The sequence below is a fragment of the Numida meleagris genome, chromosome 4 (assembly GCF_002078875.1).
Source record: "Numida meleagris isolate 19003 breed g44 Domestic line chromosome 4, NumMel1.0, whole genome shotgun sequence".
Classification (NCBI taxonomy): Eukaryota; Metazoa; Chordata; class Aves; order Galliformes; family Numididae; genus Numida; species Numida meleagris.
The window spans coordinates 29,846,860-29,864,687 of NC_034412.1; the positions used below are offsets into that span (position 1 = coordinate 29,846,860).

Consider the following 17,828-nt stretch of genomic DNA (forward strand, 5'->3'; position numbering starts at 1 on the left):
CCTTTAAAGAGATCTGTCTGGTAAATGTTTTTTCTTTCTTTTTTTTAAACCGATAGCTTTTATTTTCTTTGGATTATAGCTCCATCTGCTGTGCAGAACTGAATGTGCACTTTTGTATTATGCGATTTTTTTCCTCTTGGGATTTAATATTAAAAATAATTAAATTATAAATTAGTGTTACATGAAAACAAATGGTCATATTTTCTTGTGTGGCTCTATGTACATTTGCAGGTTCTTTTATCTTTGCGTATAAGTACTAACACACTAAATCACATGAATGCCAAGAAGAAATGTAGGTAAATGAAGAGAAACATCTACAAATTATTCCTACAAGAAGTCAGTGAAGACATTTCCTTTTTTCTCATTCATTAATGAAAATAAGATATTGTTATTTAAAAAATAAAGTTCAATCTCTTACGTATAATCTTGAAAGTATAATCTTTTACATGTTGTCTATAGAAGATGGTCATAAAAGTCAGCCATGGGTAAAATATTAAGGATCATTTTAGAACAGGAATGCAAAAGATTAGATTCAAGCCAAAACCATAGAGCAAAACTATTCAGCAACACTTAAGCAGAGCCCCAGTGTCTTCCTCCAGATGCTGCTGCTACTACTGTCACCCGTTTTAATCAAACCTGCAACAGGTGACAGCAAAGAAACAAGGAAAATCCTGTGGGTATTGGGAAGAGGTATTATTTCGAACGGCCAAAAGAGGATTCTGGCACATGATGTGAAAAAGTGTTGCCAAAAGTACCAGCTATCAGGAAAAGTGATGTTTCTCAAAGGTCCTGTGGAGATTGTTTACAGACAATATGTGAGTGAAGCATTCAGGTAACTTGAAAAAGTTTTGAAGGATTAAGAATAAACATCTAAATCTTGTTTTAATTAATATCTATCTCTGTTTTCACAAACTGCTTCAATGAACACATGATTCTTGGAAGAAATGCAAGATCTAAATTTTGTCTACTCTTGCAGTCAAGCCAAGTCCAGACTACAACAAAAGCTTTTTACGTATCCATTGCAATACAACAAAATTCATACTGGATTCTCATGTTTGAAATCACAGTCCATAATGGTTTATAGGAAAGATTTCAATCTAGACATCAAATGGTAATCAAATTCCGCATCTGTAGCTTTATTATTATCACTTACTATTTGCCTTTTGGGTGATGAGATCTCAATATGAAGGGATAGATCATAAAATTACACATTTGGCTTTACGCAACCTATATTGGTCACAAGGACCGCAAAGCTGTTTTGATTACTTTTATCGCCACTAGATGTCTTCATTCTCCACACAATTACAATATGAATATTTGTTTAGAAACGGTTGAAATAAAACAGCAGAAAACAAGTTATGTAAATTCCAAATCAGTGATTAAAGATCTCACTGAATTTACAGTGGGGAGCAGTTGTTGTGAAACAGATTATTGACTTCAGAACAGTTTGAATGAACTCGGTAATGAGTCACAACAGCTAATTGTAAAACAGGTTATCTATGACTACTGGCAAAAGTTTGTATATTTTATTTTTGAAAGCTTCATTCCATAGTTAAAACACTCTACATATGAGAATCTCTCCTATTCACTGATATGAATTCTATTTTTCAGACATGTGAAAACCGTAGAATAAAGCCTCTGAATGCCTAGACATTTAAAATCTTGAGTATCTTTACAGGCAGCCTATTATGAAGAATTAAAATAATCATATACAGATAGGCAAACATATATTGCCCAATTGCCAAGTTTCTTCACGTATTCTTCTCTTTTTCAGGATTTTGGGTTTCACAATAAAACAGTCATAAGGATTCTCATTGCCAGGAGTGAAATTGATTTGATGACTATACGACAGCGATACAAAGAGAGATATGGGAAATCACTCTTTCATGATATTAAAGTAAGTTTTTAATCACTTTTACATATATTCAGCACGGGCACTACTTGCAGAGCCCTCTTGGAAAAATCCATTCAATCCCTATGGATTAAAAGAAAAAAGGAGTGAAGTATAATATCCACAATATACATTTTCAGTGCCTCAGGCAAAAATGAGCAGTGAATTCTCAACTCATTCTCAGCCTTCATGATGTTGTCTCTCCTCAGTAGCAAGAGAGGTATATAAAACAGAGCAGAATAGAATATTCTGAGAAATATTTTTCATGAAGAGTTTCTTAGACTAATTGATACCATCTTTTGCACTGTCCTGCAAGGTTATGACCAGATTCCTGTTATCTTTGCCTGGTCTTAACCTCATGTTTAAGTCTCAACCTTTAGAAAAAATTTTCCTCTAGTATTCCTGCTCTGTATCTTAAATCTTAACTTTGGTACTGCTCAATAATACAAAAATGACTCTTGCTAAGACACTTTGCATTTTTTTATGATGCTATATTCCAACTGTAGGATGTGCAATAGCTGTAGGAAATTTTTGCTATTGACCTTGAGAAGCATTCAACAGAATTGATCAAACTTTTTGAAGGTAAATCATTTGTAAGTGTCCAAGCAACCAAAGCCTGAGGTATGTGAAATTAAAAAGTCCTGGCCCAGAATCCTTATGAAAACATTGCAATATTTTAGAAAATCTTACAGCTACACTCCAATCCTTGCCATGTACATAGAGAAGAAAAATTGTTGTGAAGTTGTTGTGGTTTAATCCAGCAGCAGCTCAGCACCACACCACCGTTTGCTCACTGTCCCCTCCCAGTAGGATGAGGGAGAGAATTGAAAAAAATATGCAAAGTGGAACTTGTGGGTTGAGATAAAAACTAATTCCCTAAGATAGAAGGGGGTGGGAAAAATAACAGTAATTATCATTGTATTTATATATACATATTTACAAAACAAATGATGCACAATTCATTTGCTCACTACCCGCTGACTGCTGCCAAGCCAGCCCCCAAGCAGGGGCTGGACCCCTGGCCAACTCCCCTCAGTTTTATAGTTAATTTCACATTATTTCATATGGTACAGGATACACCTTTGGCCAGTTTAGGTCAGAGCTGTCTCGGTTCTGCCCCCTCCCAGCTCCTTGTGCCAGCCAGCCTCTCAGTGGCGGGACAGTACGAGAAGCTGAAAAACGGAAATGCCCTTGGTTCTGTGCACTACTGCTCAGCAAACAAGCAAAACATCAGCGTGTTATCAAAATTCTTTTCCTTTAAAGACAAAACATGGCATCATACCAGACACTATGAAGAACATCAACTTTGTCCCAGCTGAAACCAGTATAGAAATACAGTCACAGCATTTTTTTCTCTTGCAGCATTTTGCTTCAGGGCATTATGAGAGTGCTTTACTTGCTATCTGTGCTGGCGATGCTGAAGATTATTAAGGAAGAAGATAATGGATTTTGAAGGCTGTATAAATTGATTTTAAATGGAAATTGAAGCTATAAACAATACCCTGTAACTGTAGGAGATATCTAATTTACTTAAAAGAACAGAAAAGTCAGTACTAAACATTTGATAATATAAATCTTTTTTGAGACAAGAAAAATGTAAACACACATTGTCAGGAACATGGTTTTATCCCTATTTCAGACTAATATTTCTATTACTGTTATTATTGTAAATTAATGGATGAATTAGTAAAAGTACTTTATGTAAGCCCACATTTATTATTTAGTCTTGCAACACTCCAAAACCTTAAACAATAGGCTTGGTGATCCTCTAATTCTATTCACGACTGTTTTGAAGAGAAAAAAATCACTGGGAGATCAAGCATTTCATGGCTTTCTGCAGAAAGCTTCCATTTCAAAGGCTTAAATTTTGAAATTTCAATAGCACTTTTGACACTTAAATCATTAAATGAATATGGAGTGCTGGAGGTCCCTTGTGGTGTGAGTTCTGAGCTGGCTCATAATAGCTAACACTTCCAAAGGAAGTTAAAAGATGCAGTGCTCATCGGAGTACCAGCAAACACTGTTTGAGAACACTTTGTGACAAGTCATACGAAAATGAATAAAGCATAGAATAAAGTCATAATCCCAAAGGTAAACATAACACTACTTTATAAAAATGTTTTCAGTCTATCAGTTAAACTTTCTAGCACGCGTGTTTGTGTCTGTCAGTCTCTTCTGTAAAGAGATTTGTAAGGGAAAATGAGGTAACACTAAATTTCAGTAATTTTCCCTGCGTAGCTTTTGTCTTTTGTTTTGCCTTGTTTTCCTATAGATTTTTCATCTTGACATAAACCTTTGCTTTGTGTAAAATAGGCACTGTGACCTTCTGCCAGCATGGCTCCATGTGAGAGAATAAAGCACTACTATTAAAACAAATGTGCGCTAGACTTGACGCTGTTGTACTGTACCACCTCCAGTCTGAAAATAACATGCTTTCAGTATATCTTGCTTTTCACATACACTGGCTTTGTGACATAAAACTACTGATAAACTTGAAATTTTCGTTGGTCCCTCTTGAGTTTGACAAATCTCAAAATATTTGAGGTAGAAGATTCAGTTATTGAGGCAAAACTTTAGACTGAAAGATTCTAGGAGGGAAGCTGACTGTACAAAAATAAGCTACTGATGAACACGATGCCAATGTATTAGTGTTTATTAGTGTTAACAAAACCCTAAACTTGAGTTACACTATAATCTTGTAAGTGTAATTACAGGTAACTAATTCACCTCACCACCGTGCAGTAGCTTTTCTTTAACTCTGCATACTTGCAGACAGAGGGGAAAACATATCCCTCAACCGCAACTTTCTTATTCAAGCGCTGTTTCCCACAGACCGAACACCTCGCTACCGCAGCCAGGGCCAAAATTTCGTCGAGCCGAGCCCTCACACCATGGCGGCGGGGGCGCTATGGCCCGGCAGCCGTCCCGGGGTAAGGCCTCTCGCGAGCGGCCCAAGCCCCGCTCTGATTGGAAGACGGGCCTGCCGATCTCCTGCCTCCCCCAATCGCCACCAGGCCTCTCCGTGCCCCGCCTCCCCCTGCCCGGTTCCACTTCCTGGGAAGTTGGCGGTTGGAGTTCGGGGGTTGCCGTTTCCCCCGGCCGGATGGCGGCGGGGCCCGCGGAGCAGGGCTGGAGGCAGCGGGGAGAGCCGGGCCCCGCGGAGATGGAGCCGCGGCCCCGGTCGCTCGTCTGCTCGTCGCAGATGGAGGCCAGCCTGACGTGCGCCGTGTGCCTGTCTCTCTTCGAGGAGCCGGTGACGCTGCCGCTCTGCTCGCACAACTTTTGCCGGGGCTGCGTGCTGGAGTGCCTGGCCTCGGCCGAGGCCGCCCGCCTGCAGCAGCAGCAGCGGGGCCAGGGGCAGGCCCGCGGCGCGCGAGGCGGGGCGGGGCCGGGAGCGGACGGCGGCGATGCGGCGGGGGCCCGGGTGTCGTGCCCGCTGTGCAGGAAGCTCTGCCCGCTGCCCCGCGGCGGCGCGGCCGCGCTGCCCGTCAACACCACGCTGGCCGAGGTGGTCAGGCTGTACCGCTCGAACGCGGCCAGGGCCGGGAGCAGTTGCCAGAAGCACCCGGGTCGGCTGCTGCAGCTCTACTGCCGGATGTGCCGCCAGGCGGGGTGCGGGCAGTGCGTGTCTGAGGAGCACCAGGGCGTTTTCCACTCCATCAACCTCATCGACACCGTGTACCAGGAGGAGCAGGTGAGCGCGGCGCTCGCTCCGCCCGGAGCAGGCTGCCGGGTCGGGCTGCCCTCGGGGGAGGTGCGGATACAAGCGAGGAAAAAGGAAAAATCTGATCTTGTCGGGAAACGGAGGAAGCTAGTGTTTGCTTTTCAGGCGTTATTTTGTATGTAGGTAATGAACTAATTGGAAACAGTGGTGTGGAAGGTGATGTAGAACTTAATGTGCTCTAGCTGGAGGCTTCAGAGCAGTAGCAGAGCAGATTTTTCCATTTGTTGTTAATAATCACTTGTCAGTTTAATGAAGCGTACGCTTTTGTCAGTGGTGACAGACGCTTTGGTTATTAGGAGTTACAGCACTGACTGTTCTTTCAGCCAAGAGCTGCTTTTGCACAGTTTTCCTTCCTGCCTCTCTCTCCCATCATCGCTTGCCTGCCTCTCTGGAAACCAGAAGAGACCACAGGAGACTGCGTGTGAGATGTTTAGTGATGGTGTAGTGTGGCGAGGGAGGAAAATAACAGTGATAGTGTTGGTTAAAACAAAAAATGACTTTGTTATGAACAGCTGTCTATTTTATTAGTGTGAGGCATTTAAAAAACAAATATCGTACGTTTGCTTGTCAAACCAAAATGAAGTTGTGATAGGAGTGTGTGTGCTCTCGGGTGAAAGATTTAGGAAAAAAAAAAAAGCTAAAGGAAATGTGTTAGCTATGAAATAATCCTGTAGTCATTGTTGTAATTTGTAGATGATGAGCCTGAAAACACTAAAAAATAGTAAATAAAGGTAATAAGGTAATATAAATAATAAGGTAAATAAAAAAAGCACATTTTTCTGTTGCTCCAGAAAAGCACTAAATGTTGTTAATGAGTCACTGCTTTTGTGTAGATGTATGTATCCAAGGATGTGGTTCTAGGCAACTACTGAAATGTGTTTTTTTTGTGGTGGTGTTAAAGTTCTAATAAGTGTTTTTGTTGCCTTACAGTTGAACTTCTTCAGTAGTCTAAGAGAAATGAGAATAATAAATGAGAAGCTGATGAATGAAATCTCAAGCCCTCCAAATGATACTGACGTGAGTTACATGTGCTATTTTTTCTAAGTCTATGGTTTCTTATAATAACTTGATAACATGAGTTGGACTCTTGTGATAGGTAAATCAAAACACTGAGTGTGTGGGTACTTTATGTGGCACAGATGCATCTTTAATTTAAAGACACTGGTCTGTGTAGTTGTTGCTGCTGCATCTTCATCTGTTGTTATGTTTTCGTGCTTCTAGATGGTGCTGAATAATGAAGCAGAGATCATTGCACTGGCATTTGGAGAAATTTTCAAAACTCTGGAAATGAAGAAACAGCAGTTAACAGAAGATCTTGAAAATCAAAGACGTAAAAAAGAGAAGGAGTTTCAGATTTGGAAGAAAATGAAAGAAACTCACAAGAAAACCATTGAGAATCTTTTGAACGATTGTGAAAAGCTAGTTCATGAATGTGATCCTCAGCATTTCCTGGAGGTGATGGCCTTTATTTTTGTAATTGGTATCAGTCATATAGCAGAGTTCGAATACTGTATAGTGTTTGATATGTTACACAGCGTGGTAAAGATTGGATCAGGAAAAACAAATTTAACAAATGAAAAAAAATAACTGAAATTGTTTGACACTACGCTTCTTTATAATAGTTCTTCTCATTTTAAAAATATTTGAAAAGCTTTCTTTAAAGATTATCGGTGCTATTTAGTGAACTCAGTAGATGCTGTTTTCTTCACATTTAAAAGTGATTAAATTAATATGGACTTTATAGCTTTTTATGTTACCCCTGCATATTATGCTGACAGCTATGAAAATCAACCACCTTCATGCTGGATAGGGAGTTATCGTGATAGTTCTACCATCAGACGTGCGATATGATTTGACTGCTTTAAAATCAACATACAGTGTTTTTTAATCTTAGTATTATAATACCTTAAGAGGTTCCTCTCACTAAGAAGTACAAAGTAGTCTTTCATTTGAATGTTTATAGACCTGTCATTCTTTAATCAGTTGTGTTTTGTTGTTGTTATTGTTTTTGAATGCTTTCATTTGTCTCTGAAGTAACTTTTTTTTCCTTAATGTGATATTAAAGGATAAACCATAGTCCAAGAAATATCTTTTTTGTATGTTTTGGCTGCTCTTTTATTTATTTATTTAATGTTAATAATTACGTTAGTAGGTTTATCTCCTACAGTCTTGTGAAATGAAGGCAGGGAGTTTAATCTCTGAGGTGTTTTTATAACGCAGTAATCTTCTGTGAATAGCAGGAAAATTCTCCAAATACATCTATATCTTATGAATTCTTGTTTTATTTATAGGTGGCCTGTGGCTTGAATACAAGGTATATGTATTTCTTTTCATGCTTTGTTCTAATATAATTTTAAGATTGAAAACTAAGAAGACAGTTAGTTTGCATATGGTCAGATATGTCATTGTACAATGAAAAAAATGTTTAAGACATTAACACTTTCTACTTTTGGATGCTCAGTATTCAAAATGTTAGGAAATCTGTCAGGTTCAGTGAAGGATTGTCTGTGATTACAGAGAAATCAGTGTTTTGATTTGGCTCTCTGAGCATAACCGAGTATAGGAATTTGTCAGTGTTTAGTAAATGCCTATTTTTTGTGTTAAACTAAACTTGAGAGCACTGAAGTGTGTCTGGAGTTCTTAGATATCCTGTATAGCTCTTTAAGAAAATGTCCAGAGATTTCCACGGTGACTTCATTTTGTGTTTGCAATGTACGTACCTGGTATATTTCTTTCTAAAAATTCTTAACATCTATTTATTATGTTATGGCTTTTTAAGCAGAGTTTAAGCAGGAGTGTTAGAAGTGGAGTTCTTTAGAATGTCTTGTAGCACACACTAGCAATACCCTCTGAAAAATAAGTTAGATTCAGGCCTAATGCTTTAATACTAGTTTTCAATCTATTTGCTGAACCAGAGGCACAACTTTTTGCAGTTTTCATTGTATATGATACCTGTTTCAAATGATCTGTCAAGTACCAGGTTTCGAGTTTAAAAAAAAGTGTAGGAAACAACATTTCACTGAAGATGTAATGTTTTCTAATTTTTTTTTGTTTTACTGATTTTTTTTAATACTTTTTTTCTTTTCTTTTTATTAAGCAGCTGTAATCTTGTTGTTGGTATGTGAGCCTTAAGAAACAGGTGTGTGTTTGTTGTTTGCTTTTCCAGGATGAAAACTCAACTTGACCTGATGAATATAGCATCTAGTTATAAAAAACCACCAGAGTACACTCAGAAGAAAATGGATATCAAACCTGTGGTTAACGAAATCTTGGCTTTGAAGTTAATGCCAGTTAATGTGGACATAAATAAAGGTAGGATAGAAGGACTTATAAAAGAATGAAATTCAGGACTTCCCTCTAGTAATCCGCAACTTGTACTGATTGTTCAAAAAGAATTGGTATGGCAAGAGTAAAGCATATGAGCAAATTAACGGAAGATCAATTCAAGGACTTGCTTCTAAATACACTTTGCAGGTGTGCTTTCTCTAGAAAGTCCCTAGTCTGTATTTCTGGAAGCTGGAGGAGTAATTACTGTAATTTACCTGTGCAGCCTTTGCAGCCATTGTTGCCAACTTAGAAGTTCCTTAAGTGCTCTTACCCTGTCAGGCATTTAGAGAAGCTTGTAAGCAGGCCTCTTTGTATCACAGAAGTTGGGCCAGATGCTAGGATTCTGATTAAGTCAATGTAATTTTGTTCTTAACTTGAATCTGTTTAGATACAAAGGAACCCTTCAGTATGTAAAAATAGGAATAAAATATTTATTCATGTATCACTTTTATCATTATAGCATAGGTTTCTTGAATTTTCGGGTTTTTTTTTTGTTTTGCCTTTGTTTGTCTTTCTTAATATAAGTCCAGTATGAAGTGTCAGTACCTTTCAGATTTTACCTGCAAGCTATGTTTCATTGTCTGTTACCTTTTAGATTTAAATATCTACTGATTTATTTTAATGGCATAAACTTCATATTGAAGCGGTATTTTTATTGGTTTATTAAAATGGATATTTTTCATTTGTAACTTTTTTTTTCCTCCTGAAAATGATAGCATTATTTCCCATACTTTGTATGCGCTCCATCTCTTTTTGTTTGTTTGTTTCTCATAGACCTACTTTCTGGAGGAAGTGAGAACTCAACAGAAAATATTATAAAACAGTGGCAGGACCAGAAGAATATACCCAACACATTTCTTGTAAGTTATTGGCTATGAGGCAACAACTCTGTATTTTGTTCTTTCTTACCAAAAAAGAAATATAATGTCTGGTGTGAAATGTTTTTCAGCCAGTAGCAGGACAGGAGGATGCACTGACAGACAGTGGTAGAATCTGTACTCGCTTAATGTCAATATCAGAAATGCCAGTGTTTCAAAACATGAGTCATGAGGTATGATTGAGCATCTGTTGTAAGTATGGATAAGTTACTGCTTGCTATGACACAACTTTCTACGTATACTTTTATACTATTTTGATTGTTGTTTTTTTTTAATTTATATTTGTGTATATTTTATTTAACTGTTTTCATATACGCTTTTATCTTTCTAATACAAATATGTTTCTCTGTTGCCTGTTTGAAGAGGAAATAATTTGCCTGTGTTCTGTTTTCTGACGATACTATAGAAATTCCTCATATTTGGACACAAAGCTGAATCCAATCTCTCTTTTGCATAATCTCCGAGGATCTAGTTATACAGCAAGATATTTTTTTTTCTTTCCTCTTAATAGCAGTTACATGTGGGTGGCTCAGTGTATATTGTTCTGTGCAGGAAGAAACTTGTTACAGTTAGTGAAGTGTAGCTGGTAGTGAATCACATGGTGTTCTGAGAATAATAATGGCAGATGAATTGTTTTTCTTTTATTATTTTGGAGAACGTCCACTTTCTAGTCCCATTGCAGACATAATTTATTATAGCTAATTATATCCAGTAAAATCCTAAATTGCTTTCAGAACGTTATTTTTCATGAGTTTTTAAGAACTTGTCAATGTCTAAGCTAGTGTATTTAGCTATTTCTGGTTTTGGCAGTCACCTGAAATACCTTTTCCTGTAGTTCTTTTATTTTAAAATGTACTTTGTCATCTGGGTTCCACATGTATCTTGTTCAATTGTTTTTAAAGTCTTTTTTTCCATTAAAAACTTGTTCTACTGGCAGCAATGGAAAAATAAATCATAAATACTTTAGAATATTAAAAAAAAACCTTCTAGAGCAAAAGAGTTTTATAACATCTGCACGCACAAGTACTCCATTTTGCTTAATAACAGGATTTTTTTTCTGTGCTTTTAGGAGCTACGTTACAAATACTACATGGAACATCAGAAACATAATAGGTTCAAGATACAAACTTTACCTGCAAGTAAAAAGTATGAATTTGTGGCTGCTGAGGCTTTGAAGAGTAAGTCCTCAGGAATTCCTCTTGTATCTTCAACTACCAAAGCAAATAATGTGGATAGAGTAAAAGTGAAAACCCTGTCAAGAGAAGGTGGTATTGATAAGACAAGCATTCCTGGAACTAGTAATCACTGCATCCCATCCACCAGTACTAAATTGTCTGAAACAAATGGTGACTTAAGCTTAGTTCATGAGAGAAGTTCAGAGGAAGCAACCACTCCAGCCTTACCAGAAAACTCTAAAGACCAAGAAATTAAGGAAAATTTGCCAATGCAGTCATCAGCAGTTACAGTATCCAACGAAATGGACACAAATTCTAGCATTTCATTGGGCTTAAGGCCAGCAGCATCAGTAGCTGTTACTGTTTCAAATTCAGCTATTTCAGATTGTTCTGCTGTTGGTGCATGTAGCAACTCATTACATAGATTTATTAAAGATGCAGCTACATGTTCCTTCAAAGACAGTAAATATGCTTTCCCTAAATTTTATCTAGGAAAATGTGATTGTGAAGGTAAAACAGATAACCGGTATGAAAGCAAATTTAGAAAATGTAGTTCTGTAGCCAAAACCAGAGTTTCTGATGCTTCAACCACTTGTAATGTAGAATCAGCAGGAAGTCAGAAACCAGTTTATTCTTTTTCCCATGGCAGTTCAGAAAGAGAATGTTTTGCAGCATCGGAAGTCAGCGATTCATTTAAGACTTTGTCATTATATTCATCTTTTAACCGATCTGAGAAGCCATCTGACCTAAATATACTATCTCACATGGGAGAAAACACATCTTCTCTAAAGAAAACTGTAGGTGGTACACTGAAACCGTCTGTCTCATGGGAACAGAACGCTAATGCCTCAGAGTCCATCACAACTGTACCTTATGGTACTTCAGAAACCACCACTGCAGCTGGAGTGAATGTTATCTCTGAGTCCTCCCTTACCCCCAGCAGTTATGTATTTTCCTTCAAAAATAACGGTTTTCAGTTACTTCCAAATGAAATTACTGATGAAGATATTGTCAAAAAAACCTCTGATTCACTGACTTCCTCCTCTGTGCTTTTGTCTAGAAATGGTACTGACAAAACCGAAAAAGAAAAAATGAAGTCTCTTGACAAAACACCTCTAAATCTAGGAAATTCTGCGTATCCAGTTTGTGCAGAGCCTGCTTCTAGACTGAGTCATCGAAAATGTGAAGGCTCTTCTCTTTGTATGAACTCATCTAAGAACACTGCAAGTGCAGACATACTTGCTAATATTAATTCTTCTTGTACTCAGCCTTTATGTTCATCGGTCCTTCCTGTTAACAATGAGAATGCATCTTCTACTCAACTTACTATTACTTCAACAAAACAAGAAATAAAGGCAAAACATCAAGAAAATAAAACTACTGCTGAAATCAACTGTTCCTGTCCCAGGAGGAAAGAAGAAGGATTTGAGTCTGTGCTGTTTCAGAATGCAGCTTGTTCTGCCCCTGAAGCATGCAATGATTTGCCTTCCGTAAGTTCTGTACTTGCAGTAAACGAGGCCAGAGGAATGTCAAGTGACAGCGATTCTGACACCGAAGAGCTAAGTCAAACATCAGTGTCTACTGATACCAGCAGTGCGTCAGAATGTTTTTCTGTTGCAGAAGACAAAGTATCTGCTAGAAGAAAATTGGAGACGTGAAGAGAGTGAAATGGAACATAACTACACTTAGAATAAAATAAACGCTGCATAACATATTAAACAGTGGGAATACCTGTCATTTTACAGCTGTTGTTCTTTATGATAATCTTGCCAATTAAGGTATGTGTTAGAAACATAGCTGCTTATCAGCAAGTACAACGTACTAAAGTAATTTTTTTCTAAAAACCCAAACTGAAAAACAGTGATAGATGTCATGTCTTCTTAAATACTTAAGAATGACCACATGTGCTGTATCTTTCAGAATACAGACTTCCGAGGAAGCGCCATTTGAGTATGTGTGAGGAGTAGGGAGACTGCGGTGTCTCTGAAAGTAGGCTCAGTGAAGACTCAGTAGCGGGAAGCAGTATATCTTAGTACAGTAGCACTTGCACTAGGGTTATGTTGATAGGAGAGTACGGACAATATCATTCTGTTGAGCATGGAAGCGCCACGGGGAAATAAAGGTTGTTGAAGACGTTACTGAAAGTCTTCTTTGATCTTCCTTTGACTATTCTTTTTCTATGCTGTATTTAATGGATATAGAAGGTACAACTCCTAGTTTAATTTCAATAATTTTATCCATTTGAAATTGAAATAATGCAACATTGTTCTTGGTATGCATGGAAGTATATCAGCCACACTTCTGAAATACTACATAATTTTCAGTTCCCTTTGGCAGCAATTTGGAAATTAGTAGATACATACTAACTTGCTGTTTTGATGAGATTATTATGAGAGTACAGCTCTTAAAACAAAATCTCTGTCCAACTTTGTGCAGCATCAGGAAAAAAGAAAATTGCACTTCTAACTGTAAGTATTAATTATCCATAACTCGTTGATTTTTTTATTTTGTGAAGCATGATACATAGAGTAAAAAATCTGTCATTTCTAGTTTACCTGTTCTCTAAGAGATTTGTATGCTTTAGCTATTGGAAGATAGAGATGGTAGTGCGTTAGGTTAAAGGTCCTTCATTTAGCATGCACTTTCCAGCAAGAACTGGTGCCAGATATTCCACAAATCCCGCATTTTGTGGATATGTCAACTGGCAAGTATTAGATCATAAATTCTGAAGCAGAGTATTTAATATCCATGTGAAATTTCTCAGTGGCAGCTAGATAGTTGTGCTGGGTTTTTTGTTTGTTTTCTTCCAAAGATTTTGATGTGCAGAATCAGACTCTGTAACTACAGAGTAGTTATAAAGGATGTATGTTTATTCAGTGCTGCACACCTACGCTGGGTGTAGGGGGGTTGATCCCCTCATACCCTGCTCACCAGATGACAAGAAAGGCAGATACTTAAAGAATAAGCAGCTTACATATGCATTAGATTTCCAAGCAAAGTTTGGGTTATTACAATAAGTTCCCCGCCCCGAGTCTCAGTTCTTTTACGCATGCGTGGTATCTCGGTGGTTGCCCTGGTGGTTGTTTCTGATGAAGGCCGCAGTGTCCCTTGCTGCGTGCTCCTGACCTGAGTCGAGTTGGAAGGTGCTGACTTTCTCTAGCCAGCCGTCTTATTGGCTACAACTCTGTTCACCAGTCCTCTGCTTCTTTGTTAATTCTTGTGGCATACTGTTCTAACCGATTGCCTTGCATTCCAGAGATAGGGTAGTTATCAGTTTTACTTGGAGAAATAGGAGACCTGCTGTCTGTAAAATAGCTAAGTCTATAGAAAAGCATCTGTAATCAGCAGCGAAAAGCTGACTTAGCAAGGCTGGGTCTGTAGCTGCCAATTCAGCACCTCATGTAGGTATATAACTTTTAACCTAGCTTTTTCCCCATTTCAATTTCCAAGTTCACATTGTAACTTCAAAGGGAAATATCACTTAAATTTAAATCTGTGAAGCTTATCCATATACTTATTTTGACAGAATACTTATACTTAGAATTAAAGTAATGTTTTCTAAACTAGTTTTATTTGTTCTAAATTTTTGGCCTTAGTTTCATGGTGCTAGTGAATTCCTCTATTAAATGTGCTGAAAAGTAGTTTTTAGAACTTTCAGAACTTGCTTATCTTCCCTTGGTGTCTGTGTTATAGCAAGGAAGATGGCAAAAATTCTTTATTGTTAGTGTTATAATTTTTTACATTCACCCCTTAAGTCTTTTTTCTGTTTTTCCAGTTTCCTCCTGAGAATTGGTCTACTTCTATCTCAAAACATTGTTATGTTTTTTCAGAATGCGGAGGAGAGAAGTGTTTAAAAAAGTATCAGTTTAAATTCCTGTAAGGTAAAGCCATTATATGGTGATAATCGCAGTTGTGAATGGATCTCACTATAATGAAAACAGGAGTAATGGAGACATGTAATCACTTATAAAACTTGTTGCTAGAACATTATATTTCAGAAACTGTTTTGTTTTTTTTACATCAACAACAACAAAAAATCCTCTATGACAGGGATATTCAGAAACCCTGCTGAGCGTCTTAGAATTATTTACTTTCAGTGTATCTTATGTTAATTTCTATTTACAGTATTTCATGAGTTTGATTAAAATTAAGTTAGATACTTTCACTTTTAATGGAAGAACATAATTATAAAATTGTAGAGCATATAAACAGACTATGATGCACTGTTCTCAGCAACAGAAGTTGTTGGTATGCAGTTTCAATACAGTCCTGAAACTAACTTTTCAGGCATGGCAAATTGTAGTCTGAGTGCTTAAGTGACAGATTGTAGCTCAGCATGTAGCTTTTACAGGCAAAACAGGGCATTACTTTTGCATTGGCCTTTTACAGTAGGTCATAGTAAAATAACAGCCCAGATAGGCATTAAATCAATAGACTTAACATATTTTTGATATTTTCAAAAGTTGATTCCTTAGTTTTGACTTAATCACTTTTAGATTTAGTTCTCTTTCACTATTGTAAAAAGTCTATTCCACTTAGTGAAAGTCATAAAAGAAGTGAGGTGTTTCTGACATACACTATTCAAAGTAACATGTAGGCTGCTGTGACTAATGCTTTACGAGACAGTACAGTCTTCAGCATAAAATTAGTACCCTGTGATATATATAAATCTGTTTTTCATCCATAATTACATGCTTCCTTCTCAAATATGGTTTATTCTGACTTTATTATTTGGTCAGTGAATTGTGTATTAGCTAGAAAGATTACTCCGTCAGGAAACACATGGCAATATCTAAATAAGGTCACTTTTACTCAGGTTGTGCAAGACTTGCTTATGTAGAGCACAACTTGCCAGATGGCAAAGAGTGAATTTTATTGAGTAAATATTATTTTTCACACAGAATTGAAGAGTTACCTGCCACTATGTTCTATTTTAGTCCTAATTTTATTTCACACATTTTAAAAAAAAGAAGGAAAACTTTCATCAGTTAACAGTAGCTCAGCAGCACTACCTGTCTACATAGTTTCTTCCCCTCAATATCGCCCATACAACACATTGTACTTGAGTAGTTTAATGTTGTTTAGAGAGATTTCAAATCAAAAACTTCATCGGTGCTAAGCTGATGAACACTAGAGCTAGCTAATTCAAAGAAAAGGGATTCTGACTTGTCCTTAATATATATGTTTTGCTTATTATCAATAGAGAATAACTTCCACCAGTTTCTTGGTCACTGTAGAGGTTATAGGTGTCCCCACCCTGGAGGCATTCAAGGCCAGGCTGAATGGGGCTGTGGACAACCTGGTCTACTGGGAGGTGTTCCTGTCTATAGTAGAAGGGTTGGAAGTAGATGATCTTAAAGGTCCCTTCCAACCCAAACCATTCTATGATTCTGTGGTAACAAGGGATGCTGTCAAAGCCAAATTATCTCAATTATCACTCTAAGCAGTGAGTGTATGTACATGTATATGCACAGCTATATATTTAGGCTACAGGTAGACAAAAATGTGTGGTTAAACTAAGAATTGTCAACATGTGAAAAAGGTTGTACTTTTTACAGCAAAAAAAAAAAAAAAACCCACAACAACCAAGCGTGGAAATAGAAAACACTTCAGTCAACTTTTGTTGCAAAGAACTTTGCTAAGTATTATGTTAATGGTGCCTTCGATCTTTCTGACTCTAAAGTGTACAACAGGTGAAAAATGAGGCAATTTAATGTATGGTTGGAGCATTTTATTGAATGCCATTTTGATACAAACCTTTATACTCAGTTTTGTAGACTACAGCTGCAGTCAGAGTTAAGAGCTCCCATAAACGTTCATGAAAGTACTCCATATTAAAACCTTGTCAAATAATTAGAACAATTAATTTTAATTTAATTGCCAAAGAAATGAACTGAAAGTTTCCAGTGTTCTCCTACTTACAGCTAGTGAGGTTAGCTCCTCAGAATTCTTACATTTGTTCAATATATTTGAGAACTGTCTTAACACAAATCAATGCTTGAAAAAAAAATCTGAGATACCAAAATGTGCAATTACCTACTTCTGCAATATATTAAAAGCAATAATTTAATTGATATTAGAATTGCTAAAACATTAATGTGATAAGATCAATGTTATATGGTAAACTTTGATTCCTAATACCGGGTTTTACTGAAATTTTATAATGAAATATGCCTGAACATTCAGTCACTTCCTAATATAAAAGACAGTTGAGCATGTATAATGTATGGTAAGAATATTATGTATTACTGGTTTTAAGGTTTGGGTTCTTTGATTTTTGTGGGTTTTTGTGTGTGTGTGGGGGGGGGGGGGGGGGATTTGTGGGTTTTCCCCCCGCCCCACACACCTAGTTAACACACTCTTGATCGTCCATTGTAACCAAAAGACTCAGACTGCATTAAGTTTACTTTGATAGTCTTCTCCCAGTTTTTGAAATGCCAGTAGAACGTTATCATTTGGATCATCGCACAGTTCACTCAGTGATGTTCTATTTTTTACAAAAAGAAAAAAAAAAAGCATTATTTCACTTGTAAGGTGTGTTGTTTTTTTTTTTTAAGATAGTGAATATTGAAAGCACAAGTTGATCGTACCCTATGGACCGAATGAGGAGTACAAAATCCTTGAGGAGGTTGTAAGCATCTCCTTCATTTAACCTGAAAAAGAAAAAAATTTGAAATGGTTATCATCCTATTGCCTTGTTAAAGCCTGCCAATTAAGTTGAGATGCAGATAATGTATTGTGGCCTCAAATTTGGATATACTAGTTCAGTGGGATTACTGTAGAGTAACTGTAAGCCTAGCATATAATAGTGCTATGGAGATGTGTACTTCTAT

General features: G+C 37.2%; 3 protein-coding genes across 13 annotated transcripts in view; 2 read left to right on the forward strand and 1 right to left on the reverse strand.

Annotated features, from left to right (window-relative positions):
* The window catches only part of ANXA10 (annexin A10), a 29,746-nt gene extending 25,468 nt beyond the window's left edge, over nucleotides 1-4,278 (forward strand). For 9 of the 10 annotated variants that reach the window (XM_021394391.1, XM_021394395.1, XM_021394394.1 and 6 more), the window contains 2 exons: nucleotides 1,775-1,897; nucleotides 3,254-4,278. In XM_021394391.1, the coding sequence (XP_021250066.1) occupies nucleotides 1,775-1,897; nucleotides 3,254-3,322 (192 nt within the window). In that variant the 3' untranslated portion in view covers nucleotides 3,323-4,278. The other variant, XM_021394397.1, reaches the window with a different exon arrangement.
* LOC110397712 (tripartite motif-containing protein 59-like) lies at nucleotides 4,670-16,570 on the forward strand. Of its 2 annotated transcripts, XM_021394389.1 has the most exons (9): nucleotides 4,670-5,585; nucleotides 6,546-6,632; nucleotides 6,837-7,070; nucleotides 7,907-7,929; nucleotides 8,782-8,927; nucleotides 9,717-9,802; nucleotides 9,892-9,993; nucleotides 10,890-10,998; nucleotides 12,056-12,237. In XM_021394389.1, the coding sequence occupies exons 1-9, from the start codon at nucleotides 4,800-4,802 to the stop codon at nucleotides 12,088-12,090; spliced, it is 1,608 nt and encodes a 535-aa protein (XP_021250064.1). In that variant the 5' UTR covers nucleotides 4,670-4,799; the 3' UTR covers nucleotides 12,091-12,237. The 2 variants fall into 2 exon arrangements, with proteins under 2 accessions (XP_021250064.1, XP_021250063.1); XM_021394388.1 differs by having other exon boundaries at nucleotides 10,890-16,570.
* DDX60 (DExD/H-box helicase 60) overlaps nucleotides 17,367-17,828 on the reverse strand; it is a 38,092-nt gene continuing 37,630 nt past the window's right edge. The window contains exons 37-38 of the mRNA XM_021394387.1: nucleotides 17,586-17,648; nucleotides 17,367-17,482 (exon numbers count right to left, since the gene is read on the reverse strand). Coding sequence (XP_021250062.1) covers nucleotides 17,383-17,482; nucleotides 17,586-17,648 — 163 coding nt within the window. The 3' untranslated portion in view covers nucleotides 17,367-17,382. The remainder of the gene's footprint in view (nucleotides 17,483-17,585; nucleotides 17,649-17,828) is intronic.

What these genes read in the sequence shown, in the direction of transcription:
- LOC110397712 (XM_021394388.1), top strand. Translation starts at nt 4,800, where the DNA reads ATGGCCCGGCAGCCGTCCCGGGGTAAGGCCTCTCGCGAGCGGCCCAAG. An exon ending in ATCCTCAGCATTTCCTGGAG is followed by an intron (nt 7,071 to 7,906) that starts GTGATGGCCTTT and finishes TTTTATTTATAG; the next exon opens with GTGGCCTGTGGCTTGAATAC. An exon ending in ATATACCCAACACATTTCTT is followed by an intron (nt 9,803 to 9,891) that starts GTAAGTTATTGG and finishes AATGTTTTTCAG; the next exon opens with CCAGTAGCAGGACAGGAGGA.